The sequence below is a fragment of the Choloepus didactylus genome, chromosome 8, assembly GCF_015220235.1.
Source record: "Choloepus didactylus isolate mChoDid1 chromosome 8, mChoDid1.pri, whole genome shotgun sequence".
Lineage (NCBI taxonomy): Eukaryota > Metazoa > Chordata > Mammalia > Pilosa > Megalonychidae > Choloepus > Choloepus didactylus.
Genome location: NC_051314.1, coordinates 34330277 through 34352761, shown reverse-complemented (window position 1 = coordinate 34352761; position 22485 = coordinate 34330277). Strand labels below are relative to the sequence as shown.

Genomic DNA, 22485 nt, shown 5'->3' with positions numbered 1-22485 from the left:
AATATTTTTGAAAGCTAGGGTCAGGAAAAATGGAACAGAAGTGAAAATAAACGTGTTCAATAAGTGAGATAAACAGATTCAATTTTGAGAGGGTCACAAACATATCACTGTAATTTCATACATTTCTAGGGGCAAAAGTACCTTTCATACTTTCTCTCCTCAGTAGAGATATTTGCTTGGCTGTGTGAAACTGGCGGGCTATTTAGGCTCTTTAATGTTACACTTCCTTAAACTATAAACTTGAGATAATACCACCTGCTATGAACATTAATGAGATAGTGTGATCCTGTCTGGACACATAATGAATAGGAAATAAATTACAACTTTTTTGAAAAGCAGGCATGAGATGATGGAGAATATCTTGATCCATTAAATTAAGTAAGCAGAATGGCAAGAGGAACAAGAAGTTTTTGTTCTTATTCACCCCCGGTAATCCCAAACAGCATGATACCTGATCTCTCTATTTCTGACAAGAATGAATTAATAAATGAATGGACTTTATCCTTACATCTTACACATATATAGTTAAGTATGATTTGGCAAATCTGGCCTATTGCCTGTTTTTATAAGGCCTGTGAGCTAAGAATTGTTTTTACATTTTTAAATAGCTAAAAAATTCAAGAAGAAAAATATTTTTGACATGTGAAAATTACATAAAATTCAAATTTCAGTGTCCATAAATAAAATTTTATTAGAACAAAGACACTTTCATTCATTTTTGTACTTCCATAAATAAAGTTTTATTGGAACAAAGACACTTTCATTCATTTTTGTACTATCTGTTGCTGCTTTTGTGCTAAATCAACAGAATTGAATAGTTGCAATGAAGACCATGTGACCCACAAAGCCTGAAATATTTACTATCTGGCCCTTTATATAAAAAGTTTGCAGACCCTTGGTACAGTAGATTACCCACAAGAAGAGCATATCTGCTTTGGAGCCAAAGTGCCTATGCTGGAATCTTAGCTCTGTCACCTACCAGTTAAGTAAATTCTTAACCTCACTGTGACTCAGTTTTCTCATCCATAAAATGGGAATAATAATAGTGCCTACCTGATAAGGGAGGATTAAATGAATTAATACAAGTAATGCAGTAATAACAATTCCTTTCAATTACATAGAAAGCCCGCTTATTTGTGCTCTCCCACCATACATACATAGATATATATATAATAAGCTATAATATTAAGAAAAATAATTACTGTAGACACTTGAAAGCCTAGAATTGTATAAAAATTACCTCAGAGGGAAGCTTCTGCATTATTAGTCATGTGAAACAGCTCATTACCCCCCCTCATACATCTGAGTAAAGAACTCCTGCACTAAGGTCATATGAGCCAAGGATTTGCAGCAGGTCACTCCTGGAGCTTCTTTTCCTTGTTTAATTTCATGGCTTTCTTTTGGTAGCTTACTACTTGTACAGTAATATCATGGAGCATAGAATAATTAGTTACAATATTGTCTCTTATTTCTAAAAGAATTTTAGTCACCAATATAAAATTGTGACTAATTTAGAGGTATCCCACTTCATCTGAAGATAGTTTTTAAAGCACTTTTTAAAAAAGCTGCCTCATCTCTCTTTGGTAAATGTTGATCACATTTGTTGAGCGACACAGGCAGAAAAGGTCTGAATGGTATAAAAAGCATATGTGGTTACTCAGGCTGATTCCTTTGGAAATGTGAACTTCATTTTGCAATGTAAAGCAAAATACCCTTATATCTTCCAAATACAGTTTCATATTGGCTTAAAGTGCAGAGTCTAGTAAACTGCACTTGAAAACACCAATCACCAGCTCTGAGCCACTAGCGAAAGACACACACAAAAAAAAGAGGAGAGGAGGAAAATAAGGAGAAATTAAGATACAAGAAAAGAGAGAGAGGAGAGAACTAAGGAGTGGGTAGAAATAGAAAGCACCCTGCATTCATGCATATGTGCACACGTGCCCCTATTACCCTAACCATGTATTATGCTCCTAGAGCATTAGGCTTATGTTAGGCACTAAGGTTTTACAAGTGAAGGAAGACAAAGTTCCTGCCCTGCGGGAAACAGTGCTGTCAGCCTCTGTCTTTCTTGTGTACCTAGCAGATAACAATAGCCTCCCAAGGGAAAGAGTTTAACCACTCCCAAACTTTCCATTTTAGTCTAAAACTTTCCATATTAAAGAACACAACTAGCAAAGTAACAAACAAAACCCCAAAAAACATTTCTCTTGGGTGGAGTGGGGGCAGGGAGGGAGTTAATGAGAGGGAGGAAATGGAGCATTTTATTTTTAACTTTATGCACATTCAACTTTTTAAAAAATAAGAATTATATATAAATTTCATATTAATAAACTAAAAAAGAACTGAAAACCCCAGTCCCTCTTCTCAATTACTAATCTCAATTATTTTAAGAATTACTAATTATTTTAAGAATTAAGAACAGCAATTCTTTTAAGCATTGCTCAGAAATCGTTTTTGTTTGTTTGTTTGTTTTTAATATTTAGGAAGAAAAGGTCCAAGCAAGGAAGGAGGAAGGGCTGCAAGCAGTTATTCCACATCTGGTTCTCCCCCAAAATGTAGACAAATAGACCATGTTGACATGCAGATTATGGCAACAATTTCCAGTATAATTCCTGTACACAGAGGGTAAATGAACACACTCATAGCTCCCTAGACTATCCATTTTCAGGTTCAAGGATAAATTCCCTGCACTTTGTAAGGCAAACCAGGGTTGAAAGAATGTTTTCATTCTGAGCATCAGGTAAGTATGGTTAACTGGAGGCTTCCATAAACTCCAACACTTCTCTATTCAAAGTCGCAGATTTTACTTAAAGAATCTACCCACAAGGTATTAGCACTATAGCCAGAGCAGTATTTATTGGGGCCAAGATTTCAATGAGCAGGCAGAGAAGAGATTAATTTGTAGAGTACAGAAGAGCATACAAAAAACCCTAACACTTTTGCTCCTTAACAGGGAGAGTGCTCAATAAAAATTAAAGATGCTTAGAATTACTACTATCAAGAGTTAATTTAAATTTAATAAGGCCACATTCAAGAAAACGGCTAAGATCTCATTTTAGTCTACTGTATGAAAGCATCACCAATGAATCAAATAACCCTAATAAAAACATATTTAAAATCAATTTACCTTAAAAAAAATCTCCTGAACCTAGCCAAAGTTTATGTATTTGCTTATTTTTGCTGTATTTAAATTTTGCTCTCAAAAAATATTTCATATATTTTAATGAGACCAAAATTCATTTTTTAAATAGTCATAGACTCTTTCAACCTTCAGATCTTTTATAGTCTTCACTAGCCTTAATATCGTTTTATTTTAAAGTTCATTTTATACTTCCTCAAATATAGTGCTTTGCACACATGAATGAACATAAGTACCTATTAACTAGAATAGTATTTGGTAGATTTTAATAGATAAAGAGGAAAGACAATCTATTAAATAGTTTGCACAGGTTATTTCTGCAAACCCATAAGCATATTTTACCTGGCTTCCTAATAGCTAAGACATGGGATTTTCTCTGTTATACCGTGGGAATGCTAAAAAATAAGGGGAAAAGTTTCTATTTCTTTTAAGTTATATTTTTCTACATGATTTTGTAACTCTTCAGGTAAAATGCTTACATTTTTTCTATCTAGATATCCAACTAGTCCATTCTGGGGTCTATAACAAAAGATACTTAAATTTAAGCCAAACTAAAATGTTGTATGGAGACAACAGAGCAAAGAGCCTAAAATTACATATTTCGGTAGACAGATACATGTTCAAATCCCAAAATAATTATACGGATAATTAACCCTACAAGGGAAAATATTTTCCATAGCTAAATCATTCTTATCATTTCCATACATATATATATGTAAATTTCACCAGGCCTTTCCCTAGGTCCTTGACTGAGGACAATTTAACAAATTTTGCTAACTCCAAAGCTACCAATAGACTGCCCAGAGATTTTCATTTTCAGTCTTACTACTTTTGAGACACAGGGACAGTTCTTTCATTTAGAAATAATTTCATTAAACTTTGATTTTTTTTTTTTAGTGATACATTTCTTTGCATTTTCTAAATACCACATGAAGATACCTTAAAATCTGTAAAACTTAAACTGTTGAAAACTACCTTTGATTGGCATGGGAATCAAGACCCCACACCTTCTTTCTGCAGGCTTTAGTAAGAGGACTAGTGGAGTTAGAGGAATGAACTGTTTCTTGCACAATTGTGTCATAATGTGGAAGGATGTTCACTTTGTATCTAATAAGAACAGAGGCATGTAAGGCTTTTTAACCCAATTTCCCAATCCACAGGAGCTTTGTTTTATCAAATAGCAGTGATTCTCCAGATCAGTGTAATTGCTTTCCAAAATTAACAGATGTTTCCTGTGCAGTCTGGAAGCCTGGACAGTGGGACACAGGTTTACTCCAAATACAGCTGGATTCTGACCTCACACAAATAAAAGCAATATTTAATCTGACAACTATTTGCTCAGATATGACCACCTATTTTATGCCAGGTATCTGCTGGGGCCAAGGACACAAAGGTGCTTGTAATCTCTTAAAATATTTATTCTCATATATGTTTTTTTTGGGGGGGATGGGGGGTGGGGATAAAGTAGAGAGAGGTTAAAAATGCTATGATAGAATGATAAGTTAGTGCTGTGCGACAGCAGAAAACCAAGGAAAGGGGTGCCTTGTACAGTTTGGTATACTGTAAAACAATACAGTAAATGTTAGCTATTATTTTTATTATACTATAAACAGGATAGTCCAGGCAATATTCTGTAAAATGAAGCAGGGACACACGTATCCAAAAACTCACTTTCTCATGGATTCCTTTAATATATTTTTACTAAGCACCTACTATGTGCCAGGGAGACAGATGAGCAAAGAAATAAACAGATAATATACTGACAGATGTATGAAATGTTAGAAAGAATAACAGAACTAGATAAGTGGATAGAGAGCAATATGGTGGAGGTAGGGGTAATTTTGTTACCTTTCTTACCTTGGAAGCAGAGATTACCCCAAAAAAGGTATCATTTGCATTGGGTCTAGAAGGACAAGAAATAATACGTCTGGGCAAAAGGATTTTTAGGCAGTGGAACAAAGCTATGAAAGCTAAGAAACAAAACAGGGTATTTAGAATGTTGGTCATTCTTGTACAGGTGTGTAAGAAGTGCATAAGATTAGAAAGGCAGACTGGGGCTAGATTACAAAAGATCTTACATACAAAACTAAGGAGTTTGAATTTTATTTTTTAAGGAGTGGGAGAACCAAATGATGCTTATTTACAAAATAATTCTTAAAAAATACTAGCCAAGAACTATTAAAACTAAGCAGTAAAAAAAGCAAACAATCCAATTAGAAAATGGAAAAAGGACATGAACAGAGGATGTAGAGGTGGCAAATAAGCACATGAAAAGATGTTTAAAACCATTAGTCAACAAGAAGATGCAAATTAAAACCACAATGAGATATGACTACACACGTATCAGAAAAGCTAGGATAAAAAATAGTGAGAAATGCTGGCAAGGTTGTGGAGAAACTGGATCACTCATATGTTGCTGTTGAGAATATAGAATGGTACAGCCACTCTGGAAAAGAGTTTAGCACTTGCTGATAAAACTAAACATGCAATTACCATACGACCCATCAATTTTACTTTTGGGCATTTATGCCAGAGAAATGAAAACTTATGTTCACGCAAAAAACTGTACATGAATGTTCATAGTAGCTTTCTTTTTAACAGTCAAAAACTGGAAACAGCCCAGAGGTTCTTTAACCATGGTACATGCATACTATGGAATTCAACTCAGCAACAAAAAGGAAATATTGACACACACAACAACTTAGATGAATCTCCAAGGAATTATGCTGAGTAAAAGAAAACCATTTCCAAAAGGTTACATACCACAAAATTCCATTTATATAACATTTTTGAAATTACAAAATTTTAGAAATGAAGGGCAGATTAGTGGTTGCCAAGAGCTGAGGGGTAGGGCAGAAGGGAGATGAGTATGCTTTTAAAAACGCAACAAGAGGGCTCCTTGTGGTGATGGAACTTAACTGTTCAGTTTCTTGACCATGGTGGTGAATACATAAACCTACAAAAGTTATAAAATTGTATAGCTATATACATACACACACACACAAATAAATACAAGTAAAACTGGGGAAACTGGAATAAGATCAGTGGATTTTATCAATACCAATATCCTGGTTGTGATATTATACTATAGTGTTACAAAATGTTACCATTGGGGAAAACTGGGTAAAGGGTACAGGGGGTCTTTCTGTGTTATTTCTAAGTACAGAATCTCTGTACTTAGAAATTTTAAGTATGTGACTCTCCTGTTATCCTAATAAAATTTTCAATTAAAAATGAAAAAAAAACCAAATTGCAAATTCCTTGTCCTTAATTTCTTCTAATTTCCAGGCTATTTTTTTCCTTCCATCTCCAAATGTTGAGATCAGCCTGAAATAAGGACATAATAGGGTGATTCTTTTGCTTCTGATTTATGCAAGGGGAAATTAAGTTACTTAATTTCTATAAAAGTGAAAATAAAATCTGAAAACCCAGCTCTCGCTGAAGTAGTTGATTAGCTACTAGAGAATAAAACTGCTTAAACATATCCCCTCCAGCAGTTAGAATCAGAGACCTTTGAAAGGAACTGTTATTAGGCAGGAGTCTTTGGACACAACAGCCAGGGAACACTGGCATACTGAGGTCCAGGATTTCAGCTCCTATTATAACAATAGCTTTCAGAGCAGTATCACTCCACTGCCCCTTTTCTGTCCTGTTTTAACAGAAAACGCAGGATAAGAGGATAGGGAGTGAAACATATAAGTATTCACATCAGTAGACTAAAAATTGATCATACCTGTACCTCCTTCGATAATGAAACATCTTGACAACAAAGCCAACTGAGTAGCTATTTCTGGGTAGGTTTTAGTTTGGACTAAATTCAGGGAAAATTACAAGTCTGAATTACAGGATATTTGAAAAGTCTGAATTATAGGATATTTGAAAAATTAGTGTACTTGAGTACTTTCACCTACATGTATCTACTTGTAACAACCAAGTAGAGGTCTTACCATGCTTGCTTTTGAGAAGCCTGTTATAAATTAGCACAGTAATTATTTTATGCAAATACAGCCTGGCAGAGTGTACACAGAAGGAATTTAAATATGTTTTCTATAAATATGATTTACGGCATTTATTTGCTTGAAATAAAACAAACCAAGTTTACTTGAGGTACAGCATCATGAATATACATGCCAGATTAAAATGTCACAGGCAGGATCTCCATCATTCCGACCTGGGAGGTAGACTCCACAGGCTTCCTGGTGGACACAGTCAGTGGTTATGACCAGTGTTAGTGGCACCAGCAACAACGCTCCTAGTGCTTTACCTGAGAACATCTCTCAACTCACAGACCCGACTTAATGTCTTCCCTTGTCCCAGCTTTCCAGATCTTACCCTCCCATTTCAAAAGGCTCCTGAAATCCTACCTCCTCCAAGAAATCTTCTACTAATTGGAGGTGTGTGTCACCTGCCTCTTTGGAAAAACAAAAACCTACCATTCAATTAAGTCTATTTTCCCAGTAAGATAATAAGAGTTTTTATCTCACAATCAAAAGTACTTTAGCCTTACAAAATATTTACTTTGTGAATCCCTATACTGTGCTGTAGACCCAGTCTGTCTCCTACTTTTTTCTTTTAGCACTTTATTAAGATCCAGCCTTGTTGCTGTGTATGTAGTTTAGCCAATTGTTTCAATGGCTGCAAAACAGTCCCTGTGTACATTCAGAACATTTCACACATGCACTCCCCCAGAGAGGGATGCCAGGATGCTTTCCAGCTCCCTGCCATTATAAGCAATGTGCAGTGAACATCCTCTATTGGACCTGTGTACCTGTGTACACAGGTAATGGACCTGTGTACGAATCTTTCTAGGCTGTAGAGGCAAGACGAGAACGCTGGGATAAAGAGCATGTGTACTTAATTTGACTAAGTAGTGCCAATCGCTCTCTTAGAAGAGGGCTCCAATCTGTACTCCCACTGGCAGGAACCTTCCTATCTCCCCTCAGAACTTCTGACACCTTAAAGAATTTTCTATCTTTGCCAATCTGATGCCAAGCATATTGATTGTTTTGCATTGCCTTGACTATGAATAAGTTTGAACATCTCTACATAAGCATATTGCTCTTTTGGGTTTTTCTTCATTGAATTACAACTTGTCCATATCCTTTGTCCATTGGTCAGTTAGGGTTCCTCTCATTTTCTTGTTCACTGGAAGATTTCCTTGTGTATTCTAAATATTAAACTCTTGTTACTTTTAAGCAAGTAAAAAAAAAAATTACTTTGTGGATTCCTATACAGCAAACTCTCTCATGAAACTAAAGTGCTCTAGAGGTCACAAAGTACTTGACAGTGAGAATGAAATAAGGAAAAGGGACAACAGGTAAAAAAGCAACCCTCATGTAAATCAGTGGGGAAACATGAGGCATACATAATCCTTTCTGGGTCATTACTGTCTATATGCAACTAGTAAATGACAGGAACAATATTTAACTTGCTTTGTATACTGGCCACCACTAAGTGGACCCAATGCAAATATTAGATGATTAATTCAGTTTCCAACCTTTGAAACACCTATTACCTAACCATAAAAACTTTTTAATCAATGAACTCTTCTTGCATAAGAAATCTGTGGCCCTTGAAAATGCTCATTAATAATGTCTACATGTGTTTTTCCTCTAGATAGTGAACAATGTGAAGACAGGAATATTTTGTCCATCATAGTCTCTTGGGTAGAAGATTCACAGAGCTCTATAATTATTTAAACATAAAGAAAAAAAGATGGCAAAACCAATGACTCACAGCACAGAACAATATGAATGTGTTCTGCTTCAGCCCTCTCAATGGTTAGTATCATTATATTGAAATCAATGTCTCAGTAGACAAAGCTCAGGATCACAAAACTTGGTTCCATACTCAGTGTATCCCATACTAGTCACGTGCCCTTGAGCAAGTTACTTAACTTTACCAAGTCTTAGTTTCCTTTTATGTAAAAAAAAGAAGAAAAAAAAAAAAGATGATAATATCTACCATATAAGGCAACAGAGACTAAGCAATACTTGCAAAAGCTCCTAGCATTATGCTTGGCCTATCTGAAGTATTGAGTAAATAGCTGTTACTATTAACCATAAAATCCATACTATTTGATGTTAACAGCCTTTTAAATCCTTGATATTATCTGGTTGATAGACTTTTGTTGAGGTAGGGAAAAAATTAGACTGACAGTGAGTCATACAGTTTGGGGGAAGAAAGTTTTGTGAACATATATATTAGTAGTATCAGGTATTTATTTACTGAAAGTTCTTAGTTTGAATATTCACCTCCCTGAAACCACTGTTTTAAAAAACAGAAGCCATATAATCCTGTGGTCACATGCACTTGTATGCAACCCTCCTTCTTGATGGGATTAGCAATGTCTGTTATAATAGAAGAAAAAAGAGCCAATAATGCAAACAACCTGAATCTTTTTGCAACAACTAAGATCAGCAAATTTCCTACATCTTGCTGACTTTCTATACATAGCTTCCATGTCAGCATTAGAAGGGGCAACATGGTGTTTTAAAAACCAGGTTGGAGCCCTGGTTTTGTAATTTCCCAATTCTGTGGTGTGGGGAATGTCAAGGATTCTCACTGGGCCCTGGTTTCATCAGTGAATGAGGAGGCTGGATTACAGGATTTGTAAAACTCCTTTTGTTATAAAATTTAATGATTCTATGATAACATTTAACCTAAAACCATTATAAGATATACTTGAATTTCCAAGTTTATAAAACTACTTGATTACAAAAAAGGTCATATTTAAGTTTCCTCACCCCCAAATATTAAGACTAAAATTTCAGAAACTTTTGCTACCAAATAAATCATACCTGGACTTCTGAACCAGATCATTATCTATCCCTCCCTTGTAGCTCCATCTCACTCTCATCCCTTGTCCCTCCCTCCTCACTTCCTCAACCTAAACAGAGTAGTAATGAGGCACTGTGATTTATCCTCCTGTTTTTAACAGTGGAATATGGAATGAAAAATAATGTAAAGGCCACGTATGTTGAAATTTCTTATTATCTGTGACTGCCAATACACCTAACAATCAAAGAAAAAACTTTTTTTTAAAGTTACCAATTATTTCTTCCTTATACATAATATCTATTTTCCTGGACTTGAAATTACAGTTGGAAACAATTCAAAACCATAACTGCCTTTCAGTTTAAAACAAAACTTTTCAAAGTTTATTAAAAACTAAATCTATTCTTTAATTTCTAATGTTTCAAATTGTACCTCATACACCAAAGTGTATCAACTGTTATGACCCAAGTAAAACATATCAAACGTTTTCAATGGAATCCACAGGCGCTAAAAGAACAAGCAGTTGCACCATTTCAAACATAAAAAAGCTAAATGTGTTGTTTTCCTTTTTATTTTTATCTAAACATTCAGGGGAAACTGACTTTCTTTGTTCAGCATTTATTATTTCACCTTTCCTGAACGGGAGAGCCTGGTAAACAGACCCTTGAAGATTAGGGTTCAGAACCACTAATCTAGTTGCATTTCCATTATTGTCCACTTCTGAAAACACTTCACCATCATGACTCAGTCTCTCTAAGTATAAAAGGGTATAAGGGCACCAAATACAACCTCTATTCCAATTCATACTATAACACATGCAAAACAAAAACGGATGAGAAATCTGGGAAAGAAAACTAAAGAAGATAGCTGTTCTTTCTAGAAATACTGTCACAGTACTTCTATTTGGCCACCCCTATTTTTATAGCTCTGATGACGAATTATCTCTGCCCATTGTCAAAATTACTGGCAAATACTATTTTTTCCCCTCCAGAAATCTACAAACACAAACAATTACCAGACACAGACTAAACCACCAAAATAGTTTTTCCATACCACTCAGTTCTTGAATTTAAATTTTAAAGTCAGTATTTAACAAAAAGGTCAATACTGCTTTGTAGCTTCCCACACCCAAATGTGCTATAATTCAAATTGTTCTTTGAACCTAATACACTTTGAAGAAAGTATTAAATAGGCTGATATAAACATTTTTTTTTTCTTTTTAAGCCCAAAAAGATTTCCCCTAAATACCAAATTAATCTATGCAGCTGCAGGAAAAGACAATAAATTTAAAAAAGAAATGTCTGGAAGAACACAGAAAGCTTAGAAAAATTATCTCCAAGCATGGGCATTACTTGACTTATGAACACCTGAAACATGAATATATGCATTCCTTACATATGAACATGAGCCCAGATCCGCAATTTCCCTGAACCACTGTGGAGGATCAGAGCCAAAGAAGCTCACCTTCCCCACCTCTTTATCCTGTTTCTTCCCCCTTTAATATTTTCCTCCTCAACACATTAGCCTTTTCCTTCTTTAAACGGGTCAGCATTCAAAAATCACAAGAACGATTTATTTAATTTTACTGCTCTGTTTTATTATTACCACAGTCTCTTTTCCTGTTCCTTTCCAATGCATTTTTCATATATTAGAACCTGAGTATGTTCATGCAGGCTGGCTGGGAAACTAACTCCTACTCATAGTTATTTCTGCTGCAAAAATGCATTCTGAGTCCCAAACTGATTGGTTTAGTCCATTCACAGATTGGTGGGCTGCCTGATAGTCTTCACTGATCACCTCCTTACAGGAATTACAAATACTTAGGAAGAGAAAAGAGGGTCTTCCCTGTCTGTTTCCCCATCCCTCCCTTTCCCCAAAAGGTTCACCTTGGGAATATTTCTCCAGGAAGTAGGCCAGAAGATCATTTTCTGTCTTACTGATGAAATTGGGACCAATTTTATAAATACAGAATCATAGTATCCTTGGATAAATTATAAGATTTTAAATATTTTACAAAAAAAAAATACTTCACTATTCAAAAATTTAACAAAAATCCAACAATGGAAAAAAATCATTTCCAATCAATTATGTCTAAAAATAATACTGCCACCTTCTCCCCCCCAAATTTCAGCTATCTGCAAACAATGTATTTTCACCAAGCAGGACACACACACACACACACACACACACACACACACACACACACACAATAAATATATAATATATATAAATAAATATATATATATTTAAATATACCTCTTAAAGTATAAAATGACATTTCTACCACACAAAAGCATATATAGTTGCTAAAATATGATTCATCTGCTTTGGCAGAAAATAAGACCAAAGGAATAAAGTGGGAAAAAGTCATGAAATTTAACTAATTCCCCACCACCGGGAAGGAATAGAAGGGTGTTAAGGCTGAATATTACGTCCTGCTTGTACAGGAGCACCTGTACTTTTATTCTAAATGTTTCACTTCCCCACCCCACCCCACCCCCAATAAGTAACTGCGGTGAAGAATTTATTATCTTAGATGAAAACTTACTTAAAAGGAAAGAAGAAACACTTCATTGCTAAGAAATACAACCCAATGCTTCTAACTGCAGTTTCAAATGTAGGGTAAGTATGTAAACAAAAAGATTTGCCAAAACTGTGTGGTTATGATTCCAACACAAGAAACACAAAGTTAAGGAGCCACACAAAATTTTGATATTTCCTGAGCTGTTGTTGAGATAGATGAGTCTTTCCTAACCCTCACTCTCTAATTATACATAATCTTGTCTGTGCATGGCAACATGGAAATGCTCATTTAGGCTATTAATTTATACTTTAATCATTATATTAAAATCCAACAATACCACCAGAGGGCAAAGGCAACCAAAGAGAGATGTCTTCTAGACCAGGTCTGATGATTTTTAACACAAATGTGCCATAACAGGATCTGACACAACTTATAATGGCATGTGACAGTTCTTTAGCTCAGTTTTTATTTAAAATGGAAAAAATAAAAAAAACAAACCAAAACCAAAAACCCTCACTGCTTTCATCAGAGGATATACTGATTAATTAAAAACAAATAATTTTGAAGTTCATTTTAATATTTCTTGAATACTGTTATTGAGGAAGACCAAAAGATAAGTCCAAACCTGTCAAGTGACAGGGACCTCTGGGCAATGTTTCAAGGAGCAGCAGTCCACTTTAACTGAATCTACTTCCTCTCTTCTCAGTGCTCCTCAGCCTGCAATCTGGCTTCTATCCCCAGGGCACCCAAAACTACTCTCACCAAGGTCAGAAAACGACCTCCTAAACGCCAAATCCAATCATGTCCATTTTAAAAGCCTTGTTTCAAGTGTCATCAACTCTGTGCAATCGTCTTTAATACTCCCAACAGGATACACAAGACAGACAAAACTTGGAGTAATAAAATCACATTATAGTATAACTGTCTGTCACCTCGCAGGACAGAAGTTCCTTGAGAGCAGGCACAGTGGTTGATACACAGTCAATATCTGTGGAATAAATAAATTGAGGGATTGCTAGGTTACCTAGGAAAATCCAAAAATCATACTTTAAAGTTCTAATAACAAACTGAAACAGGAAAAATCTGGAATGTTTCCAGGGAATGTTCTCCTGATTATAGAATCAAGAAACCTGCTATAATTTCAGGAGAAAAATCCCAACATTCAGACATGATTATTTTGCTGATTTGCCCATAACCTTTCAATATCAAAAGCCCACATTATAGGAACTACCCTATGAAAATCAAACTTCTTAAATAATGTGGTAACTGAGCAGTCATCAACTGCACATCAGTGAAAAAAGAATGGCCCATCACCTACAAGCTGTTTTAGCTTTATTATATGTCTGAATTATTTTATGGAAGAGGACTCATAGCTGTACCTAAAACATATTGGAATACTGCAATGCAGCTCACTATCTTAGTTCAATAAAATTGCTTTGGAGAACCCTGAGCTGTGACCAAACTATGACTTATCTGGGTGAACCTAAAGCTACTGTTTCTGTGGCTAGGACGAATTTCCCTTCCACCCTCCTTCACCTTCACATTCGGTTCTTCATCCTCTCCCACTATGGAAGTTCCCAAGGCCCCTCCCTACCCCATCCAACCCCTTCACTCTTTCACTTCCCCACTCCTCCACTTCCCCACTCCCACCCACACTTCTTCTCACTCTTGCCTGGTATCAAAATCTCAATTAGCAGAATCAAGCTGTTAGCAATGGAGAATGGGGAGGGAAAGAAAGAAGGGATAGGAATAATAAAGAGAAAAGGAAGGAAAGAAAATCCACTGCATACTAATTTCCAACCACCCCACCCTTTCCTTCTCCTTATCTCTCTCCGTGCCTTAGTCTTTCTCACAGCAAGCCCAGCCCCCATTTCCTCATTCTTCCTTAGTCACCTCACCCTTTCCAGAAACCCAGTTGCCTCAGACTCTGTGGAGTTGCTCCTGACATCCCCAGCATCCCCTCTTCTCAGCCCCACACCAGCCAATGCTCAGGCCTCAGCCCCAGCTTGCACCAGAGTCACAGAGTGCAGAGACAAGAATTTGCCTGGTTGGTGAATAGGTCAGTACAATAATGGCTAGTATAACTTGGGGCTAAATTGGCACCTTAATCGCCATTTCCAACACTGGTTCTTTGGGAAATGCACTCTGAGTTACAAATAACCATGAACTTTTAGAACACAACTCTATTTGGGATTAGGGACTCTAGAATTATTTCCTGGTAAATTATAAACATGTTGTAATAAACTTGCAAATTTTAAGAGGTTGGATTAACAAAACATCTCATCTCTAAAGAAGCTGGCCATATGGGTTACCTGAAAGCTTGTCGAATGTCTGTTAACTAATCCAGAATTTAGTTTGTTACACCCATAGAATCTGTAAAACTAGTGATTTTCTGTCAACCAGTCCCCTTGGTAAGATCCAGACTCTTTTCTGAGGGTTGAGAACTCTGGTAAAGACACTCTTCTGACTTACTCCAGCAGAAAAATTTTAAACCTGGTTCAGATTTGCACTTTTTGCTATCTTTTTAGAACCCTAGGGTGTTGGATTGTGCATTAGTTCCAAGCCACAAGTCTATATTTTCACCAGCCAGACCACTAAACAAGATTCTGCCCAACTGAAATGCATGCCCTGCTTCTCATCTACCTTATGTAGGGTGTCCAGATGTCCTCCTTATGAATGAAGGCTTCTATTTTGCTTTCTCAGTCTATTCAATGTTGTTTACAAAAGGAACAACCTCTCAGGCAATACTATTAGTCTGACCTTATGACTGAAGGCTTTTGATTCACCTGGCACATTTTAGGAGCCTCAAGCCTGTTTGGGGCTTCCCACTCCAGGCCTAAAGAAAAATTTCTGTGGAAAGCTAAATATGAAAGCAGAACTCACCAACACTTCCCTAGACTGCCCTACTTGACAACCTGTCCAAAGCCGCCCTCAGTTTCCTGTAGCCTCCAGAAAGAACCACCTTATGAATGCTGTCCAGCTGCAGTGGCTGGCTGTATACTTCAACCCCGTCTAACCTGGTTCCCCCCATACCAGCAGGGCCCTAACCACAGAAGAAGCATGCCAGATAAAGGACAAATTCCTGAAGTGGAGAGCTTGTGTGGGAGACAAAAGGGAAGAGAAGACTATGGGTAAAGAAAAATGCTAGGAAAGCATCTGAAAGTTAAAAGAACTTAAATCAATTTATTTTACTGGATAGGATGATTAAATTTTTGCTTGACACTTTAATTTATTCAATTCACTCAATAACCCCCCCCCCTTTTTTTAGCCCTATGTTCCAGGTATGCTAAAATTTCTACACAAGTCATATTTAAGACTTGAGTACTCAAAGACCTGAAGTTAGTGGCCTAACAGAAATCTGAAGACTTCAAATAAATGTTGCACAAAAAGGACCTATGTGCTTCTTGTTAAACACAAAACAAACGCTTCACTCATTACCACAAAGGAGAATCTAAACTTGCATGTAATGGTGCCTAAGAGTCTCCCCCTGAGTACCTCTTTGTTGCTCAGATGTGGCCCTCTCTCTCTCTAACTGAGCCATCTTGACAGGTGAACTCGCTGCCCTCCCCACTACATGGGACCCAACTCCCAGGGGTGTAAATCTCGCTGGCAATGCAGAATATGACTCCCAGGGATGAATGTGGACCCGGCATCGTGGGACTGAGAGTATCTTCTTGACCAAAAGGGGGATGCAAAATGAGACGAAATAGTTTCAGTAGCTGAGAGATTTCAAATGGAGTTGAGAGGTCACTCTGGTGGACATTCTTATGCACTATATAGATAACACCTCTTAGGCTTTAATGTATTGGAATAGCTAGAAGTAAATACCTGAAACTACCAAACTCCAACCCAGCAGTCTGGACTCCTGAAGACAATTACATAATAATGTAGATTACAAGGGGTGACAGTGTGATTGGGAAGACCTTGTGGATCATACCTCCTTTATCTAGTGCATGGATGAGTAGAAAAATGGGGATAAAAACTAAAGGACAAATGGGGTGGGATGGGGGGATGATTTGGGTGTTCTTTTTTCACTTTTATTTTTTATTCTTGTTCTGGTTCTTTCTGATGTAAGGAAAATGTTCAGAGATAGATTGTGGTGATGAATGCATAACTATGTTATCATACTGTGGACAGTGGATTGTATACCATGGATGATTGTATGGTGTGTGAATGTATTTCAATAAAACTGAATTTAATAAAAAAAAAAAAAAAGCTTCAAATACAAAGCAAAAGCTACCTTTGTGACTATGAAGAGAGAAGGAAGCAACTGCAGCAGTTGCTTCCTTGGCCTCTTTTTCATTCATTCACTCATATACCCAACCAACATAGACTAAACTACGAAGGCCCTCGCTTGGTCTCATGAAGAATAAAAAGATAAAAATTAGATCTCTTCATGGGGATTAAAACTGAATACAGGATATCAGACATAACAACAAATAATCATACCATAAAACAGACGGAGTTAAAAGACTATGAGGATACCACAGTAGGTCTGAGTAACTGTGGAAGCTTGTGAAGCCAATGATAACTGAGCCAGCCCACCAAGGATAGGCAAGATGTCAATACGAGGGATAGAGTAGGTATTCCAGGGGAAGGAACTGCATATACAAAAGTAAGAAAGAAAGAGTAGTTATGTGTTTCTTGCATTTTTCTTATATTCATCTGAGGTCAGCAATAAGTCTTCAACAAATAAAATAACTAATTTTCAAAGAGTGGCCACTTCTGCAAACTTAAGAGTTTTTACCTGACAAGGGCACCATATGCAAAAGCAGGGATTTCAATAATTTCACAGCTTTCTTCCACTTACCAAATAAACCTCACTGAATTAGACAATTTCTTGCCCCAGGTTCCCTGCTATAAATTGAATTGGTGCCTTGGAGGCCTCCATTCCAGGTCTTCCTTGCAGTAGCTATGCCCTGCTCCTGGTTCGAATTCTAAATAAGTTAACTGCTCCGGGCTTGCATTGTAAATACACATTCCAGCCACATGATAAAAAAAAAGGCTGCATTTGGGAATAAGGATTTCATAACAAATCAATATTAATATATATATATATAGTAATGCTTAAGAATCCATTTTACCAGCTATTTTGAAGAAAAGACAAATAATCACAAATAGTTCAGTGCATCGAGGAATCAGTTATCATGGTCGATGCTCAGCCTCATTACAGAAATCAGGAATACAAATTTTTTCTTTCTTTTTTAAAAATATATGCTTAACTGAACCAGTTTCTCACCAAGTGATTTCCCCCCTCTTACACCTATCTCACAGGTCCGTTGAAGGTTAATTGCAATAATGCATGCAAAAGAGCAATGCCTGTCTGGCACCCAAGTTTTACCTGGAATGTTGATGTATGGGTCCAATTTGCAGCTGGCTATCAGGAGCTTCATATGGTTCTTCTACCTCATACACATTTGCATCCGTGTCCTCCATGCTGCTGGAATTCTGCCAGTCAAACTCTGGAGTTTTCCCTACAGCCATAATAAATGGCAGGTTCTCATACTCTGGTATTTCCTCATAATGGCATATATTTTCATACTCTGGTACAAAGCCACTCGTAACAGGTTTGCAAGAGTCCTGAGATGATGATTCCCTGGAGAGCATTTCGTCATCCAGAGACTCAGCTCTGGGACTACTAGCTGTGCTGCTCTGGCCCCGAGGCTTCTTCCTCCTTTTTTGGGATTCCAAGCTGCAATTATCTGCAGAATAGGCTTTGATGGGTTTACTTCTCTTCTCTTCTCCTGCTAATAAGCCATGCCATTCACTTTCAATCTCTTTCCGCTCACTACCGGAAAGGCTGCCTGTGGTCATGTCTCTGAGTTGGCTATTCCTGGACCAGAATTTCTGAAAGTCACTCTTCACGAAACAGATGGACAGTTTCATGTTGAGCAACTTCTTCAAAGAGTTTTTCTTTTGAGAATCTTTGCAAGGCTTAGTGCTCCCTTCCACATCCATAGCAGATAATGATTTTGCTCTAGGTTTGGTTAGAGCATTTGAGGTCTCATTATTTGAGGATATGGTGACAGATTTTAAGGATTCTGGGTTTCCTAAAAAGGGTAAAATAGGATGAGGTAATTTCCATACAGGCTTTTCTGAAGCCCGTTTAGGGATATCAAAGGAAGATGACAAACCATGGTTTTTGGCACACACATGCTGAAGGTGATTTCTTTTTAGACCTTTCTCTGAAATCTTTTCTTCACTTGAGGGATAAGAACTTTTCTCCACAAGTTCCTCTGAGGCAGCCTTTTTAAGTACTCCTGAAGCAGGTAAGCTGTGTCTTTGAGGTTTTTGGGGGACAATTTTTGAGGAACTTTCATCTTTTATTGTAGATTCCTTTTGCATTTGAGCGGCAGACACTCCCAAGTTATAAGCAGTAGGCAAATGTTCACTGCAAGTTAATTTCAGCTGCTTAGGTAGGCTCATAGACAGAGTACTGCATCTTATAAAACTGGTCCCTTTATCCATAGCAAGTGACATACTAGAGTCATCTACTGTCTTGCTGTTAGAATTCAAACTAGAGTCAGTACCTAAGGGAGGAGTCATTTTTTCAAAGGATAAAGGTTCATGGTACATTTTCTGTGAATTGACTAAGTCTTCTCTGTCACTGTTGACGTCCAGATTCAATTCACTTTTATTTCCTTGTTTCACTTTGTCTACCTGTTCCTGGTTACACAAAACATTCTGATAAACAACATTTATTTTATTATTTTTCAAGTTGTCTTCAACAAGGCAAGAAGAGCTACTAAACGAATTCTCTGGTTCTTCAGTACTTTCACTAGGAGTATCTATACATTTTTGGTGAAACAGACGAGTACTGCATGTCTTTCTGGGCTTGGGAACTGGGAATTTTTTGGTATATGGTACTAAGTGAATTTCTAAGGGACCAAGGTCTTCAACTTCTGATTTCTTACTAACTCCATCTGAAGCTATAAAAGTACTCTTTTTATCATTCTCCAGAGCTTCTTCAGATGAATGAAGGCAACTACTGCTTTTTTCACTGCCATCCTGGCAAGTTCCAAAATTTAGAAATTCATCACTAGGAGATTGTAGGTGGTAGTGATGATCAGGAACTTTCTCAAAGCTGGACAGGGATGATGGCAAATCCACAAATTCAATCCTGAATTGCTTTTTGGAATTACAGCCACCATTCATTTCGGGGTTGTCTGTGGATCTGTGCTTCTGTGGTGAACTAAAATGTAACGTTTGTTGTGTTAAAACATCTTTGAGCTTCTCTTCTAAGATGCTTGCCTTTAAAACTACTTCACTCTGGCTCTTTGCCTTTACAGCATGAGAATCATATTTATTCCTAGTTTTTATATTTGAGGAGGACTCACCAATTTTACCATTTTCTAATTTTTCATGCATTTCTAAGGGGTCTAAAATGAGCTGCTTTACACATGAATTCCCTCTATTCCCAAGCTTATGGATACACTCAAAACTGCAGGAACACATTGGTAAAATATAATCACTGCTCTGGTCCCCTACATTTCTGCAATTAAAGTTATCATTACTTTCAGGAAATTCCTGTTTATGTTCTTCCAGGTTCACCATGTTTTCCCTTGATGGTGATTGCCTGATGTCTTGAACAGGTGAACTCCTCAGAACTTTTGGTTTGGGGGCTATTGCTGGCTTGATTTTCTTTGTTGACTGTGAAACACTAGAAATGACGATATCAGGTTTAGGTGCAACAGGAGGTGGAACTGGCTTATTATTTGCCATCACAATCTTTGGCTTGGGAGCCACTGGTGGCTTCTTAATTTCTAGAAAGGAAAAAATAATAATTTGGTGACAAAATAACCAAAGGAAACAATGTACATGATTAAATTTTATAACATTTTTGCTTTTAACAATATGGTGAACTTGCATTTTACTAGGCAGGTTATGTTACATTGTATATAGTCAATATAACTCTTGAAAATTCCTTAAATTGCCCTTAAATTCCAATATACATAGCTTTGGGTATATTGTACATTTTTTATTAAGTCCAATACTGCCAGTTTTCCTCCAACTTTGGAACAGATTACCATACCTTCAGTTGACACTAAATGAAATAACTGGTTTCTGTTTGGGACCCATAGAGTAGGAGCGCTTCAGTTTATTTGCTGAGTGCTGAGAGCTGAATTTGCATAAGTTCAGTGTAGGATGGGGCTCTTTTAACCTTCTCATATGAAAAGCAGGAGTGTTCTATCTCAATGTTATACAGTAGAGTTGTATAAATTTTTTTATCAATGATGTATGTCAACAGAGAGAACCCCAAAACAATCTTAAAAAGAAATACAGACATCAGAAATGTTCTAAAGTTTTAAACATAAATTAATTAAATATATTAATTCTGCTATATTACTTGAGGCTTATAATAAAGTTCCTATTTCTCTGTGCAGGGATTATCAATTGGGAATTTTCATTATAATCCTTCACGGAGCTTCATTTTTTAAAAGGCACATGTCCAGGCCCTACCCCAGATTTAATCGACCAGAGTCTTTAGAGATAAACCTGGACATCTGTATTTCTTTTAAGTTCCACAGGTAATTCTGCTGTGAACCCTTCATCAATAACCACTTGTTCTAATGCATGTAAGATGACCACAATGTAGCAATTCTTCCTCAGCAGATATAAATATATAAAGTATTTAATGATAACCTATTTATACTGTGCTAGATTTCTACAGACCTGGCTCCTAGTCTCTAGGAACTTAATAAAAGCTTTACATAAGAAAACCACAAAATGAAAAGGTAAAAGGTAGCTGTTCTTCTAACTGCTCGGCCACTTACGACCCTGTCTTATTTCTACAGGGGAATATGGAAAAAAATGAGAAAAAAAAAATTTCTCCAGGGAGACCTGAGGTCAGAAAATGCTTTATCTTATACTTCTTATTATTTGTTCCTATAACAGGATCTAATGCTTAATGAAAACCTAATTTATTGGAAAAAAACTAATTTTTCAAAATATCTGCTGCAAAGGATGCTGAACATTGTTTAATTACTTGAATACACAGTGGTTTTGAGATTTCATTTGGTGGTGATTTCCTTTTCAACAAAGGAAATTAGTCACAACACTCAGATACTACATGGAACGGAGTAGGGTGCTCAACTTCCTTTTTTTCCTTTTTATCAATCAAAGAATTTCCCAAATCCCTAATGCTATCCAAGATTACATAATAGCAAATCTTCTCACTCAATTACTGGGTAGAGTGTTATCAGAAATAAAGAAGCAATGACATATTTTCAAAATAACAATATAAATTCCTAAAGCTATACAATTTCAGTTAGCTGTTCAATAAGCATGCTACTAAAGTTTTGTGTGGTTTTTTCAAGGCAGGAGAAAAAACCCTGTAAAACTATTCAAAGTCTAGTGATGTATCTTGGTTTAATGATTTATTAAATTAAACTCATGATCTACTAAGTCAAGTCTTAAGAGAAAATAGGAATGCCCTAGGCCTCTTCCCAATCCCTCTTCCACCATCCTACTAAAAATAATGAAAACTGACAGACTTGTCATGTCGATTTCACTTCTGTAACCATTCTGAAAATATCATACCTCTGGGATTTTTGAAGGAATAATAATAATTTTAAAAACCTTTTATCAAATTAATCTTTCACTTTCTGAATGATCAATTTTTGATTCTTAGTTAAATAGCTTTATATTCTCTGGTAACAAATTTTATCCTTTTCTTTAGATGTGTTTCATACATGAGGATGCTTCCAAGAGACTTAAATCCTTGTCCTCTCTTAGTGTCATAGGAATTCACTTCAATATATATCAGCTTTGAGGTAAGGTTGATTCCAAACAAATATAGCCCAGCATTATGCACCCAATGCCTAGGATGCATACTCACTGAATTAGATAAATGACTGTGAACTTCAGTTTACCACTGTTAGCCAGCTATATATTACAGGAAGCCAGTACCACACAACTCAGGGAAGCTAGCTAACCTAATTGTGTGCCTTTGTGTAGATGAGGCTGCCTCATTTTCCTTACTTGTAAACAGAGGAGTTGAACAGATGATCTCTAAAGCCCGTGATTCTGAGATTTTGATGCC

At 36.5% G+C, this 22485-nt stretch overlaps 1 protein-coding gene across 2 annotated transcripts in view; it reads right to left on the bottom strand.

Moving 5' to 3' along the window:
• The window catches only part of FGD6 (FYVE, RhoGEF and PH domain containing 6), a 140603-nt gene that overhangs the window by 115102 nt on the left and 3016 nt on the right, over positions 1 to 22485 (bottom strand). For both annotated transcript variants that reach the window (XM_037846275.1, XM_037846276.1), the window contains exon 2: positions 17785 to 20206. In XM_037846275.1, the coding sequence (XP_037702203.1) occupies positions 17785 to 20206 (2422 nt within the window). The remainder of the gene's footprint in view (positions 1 to 17784; positions 20207 to 22485) is intronic.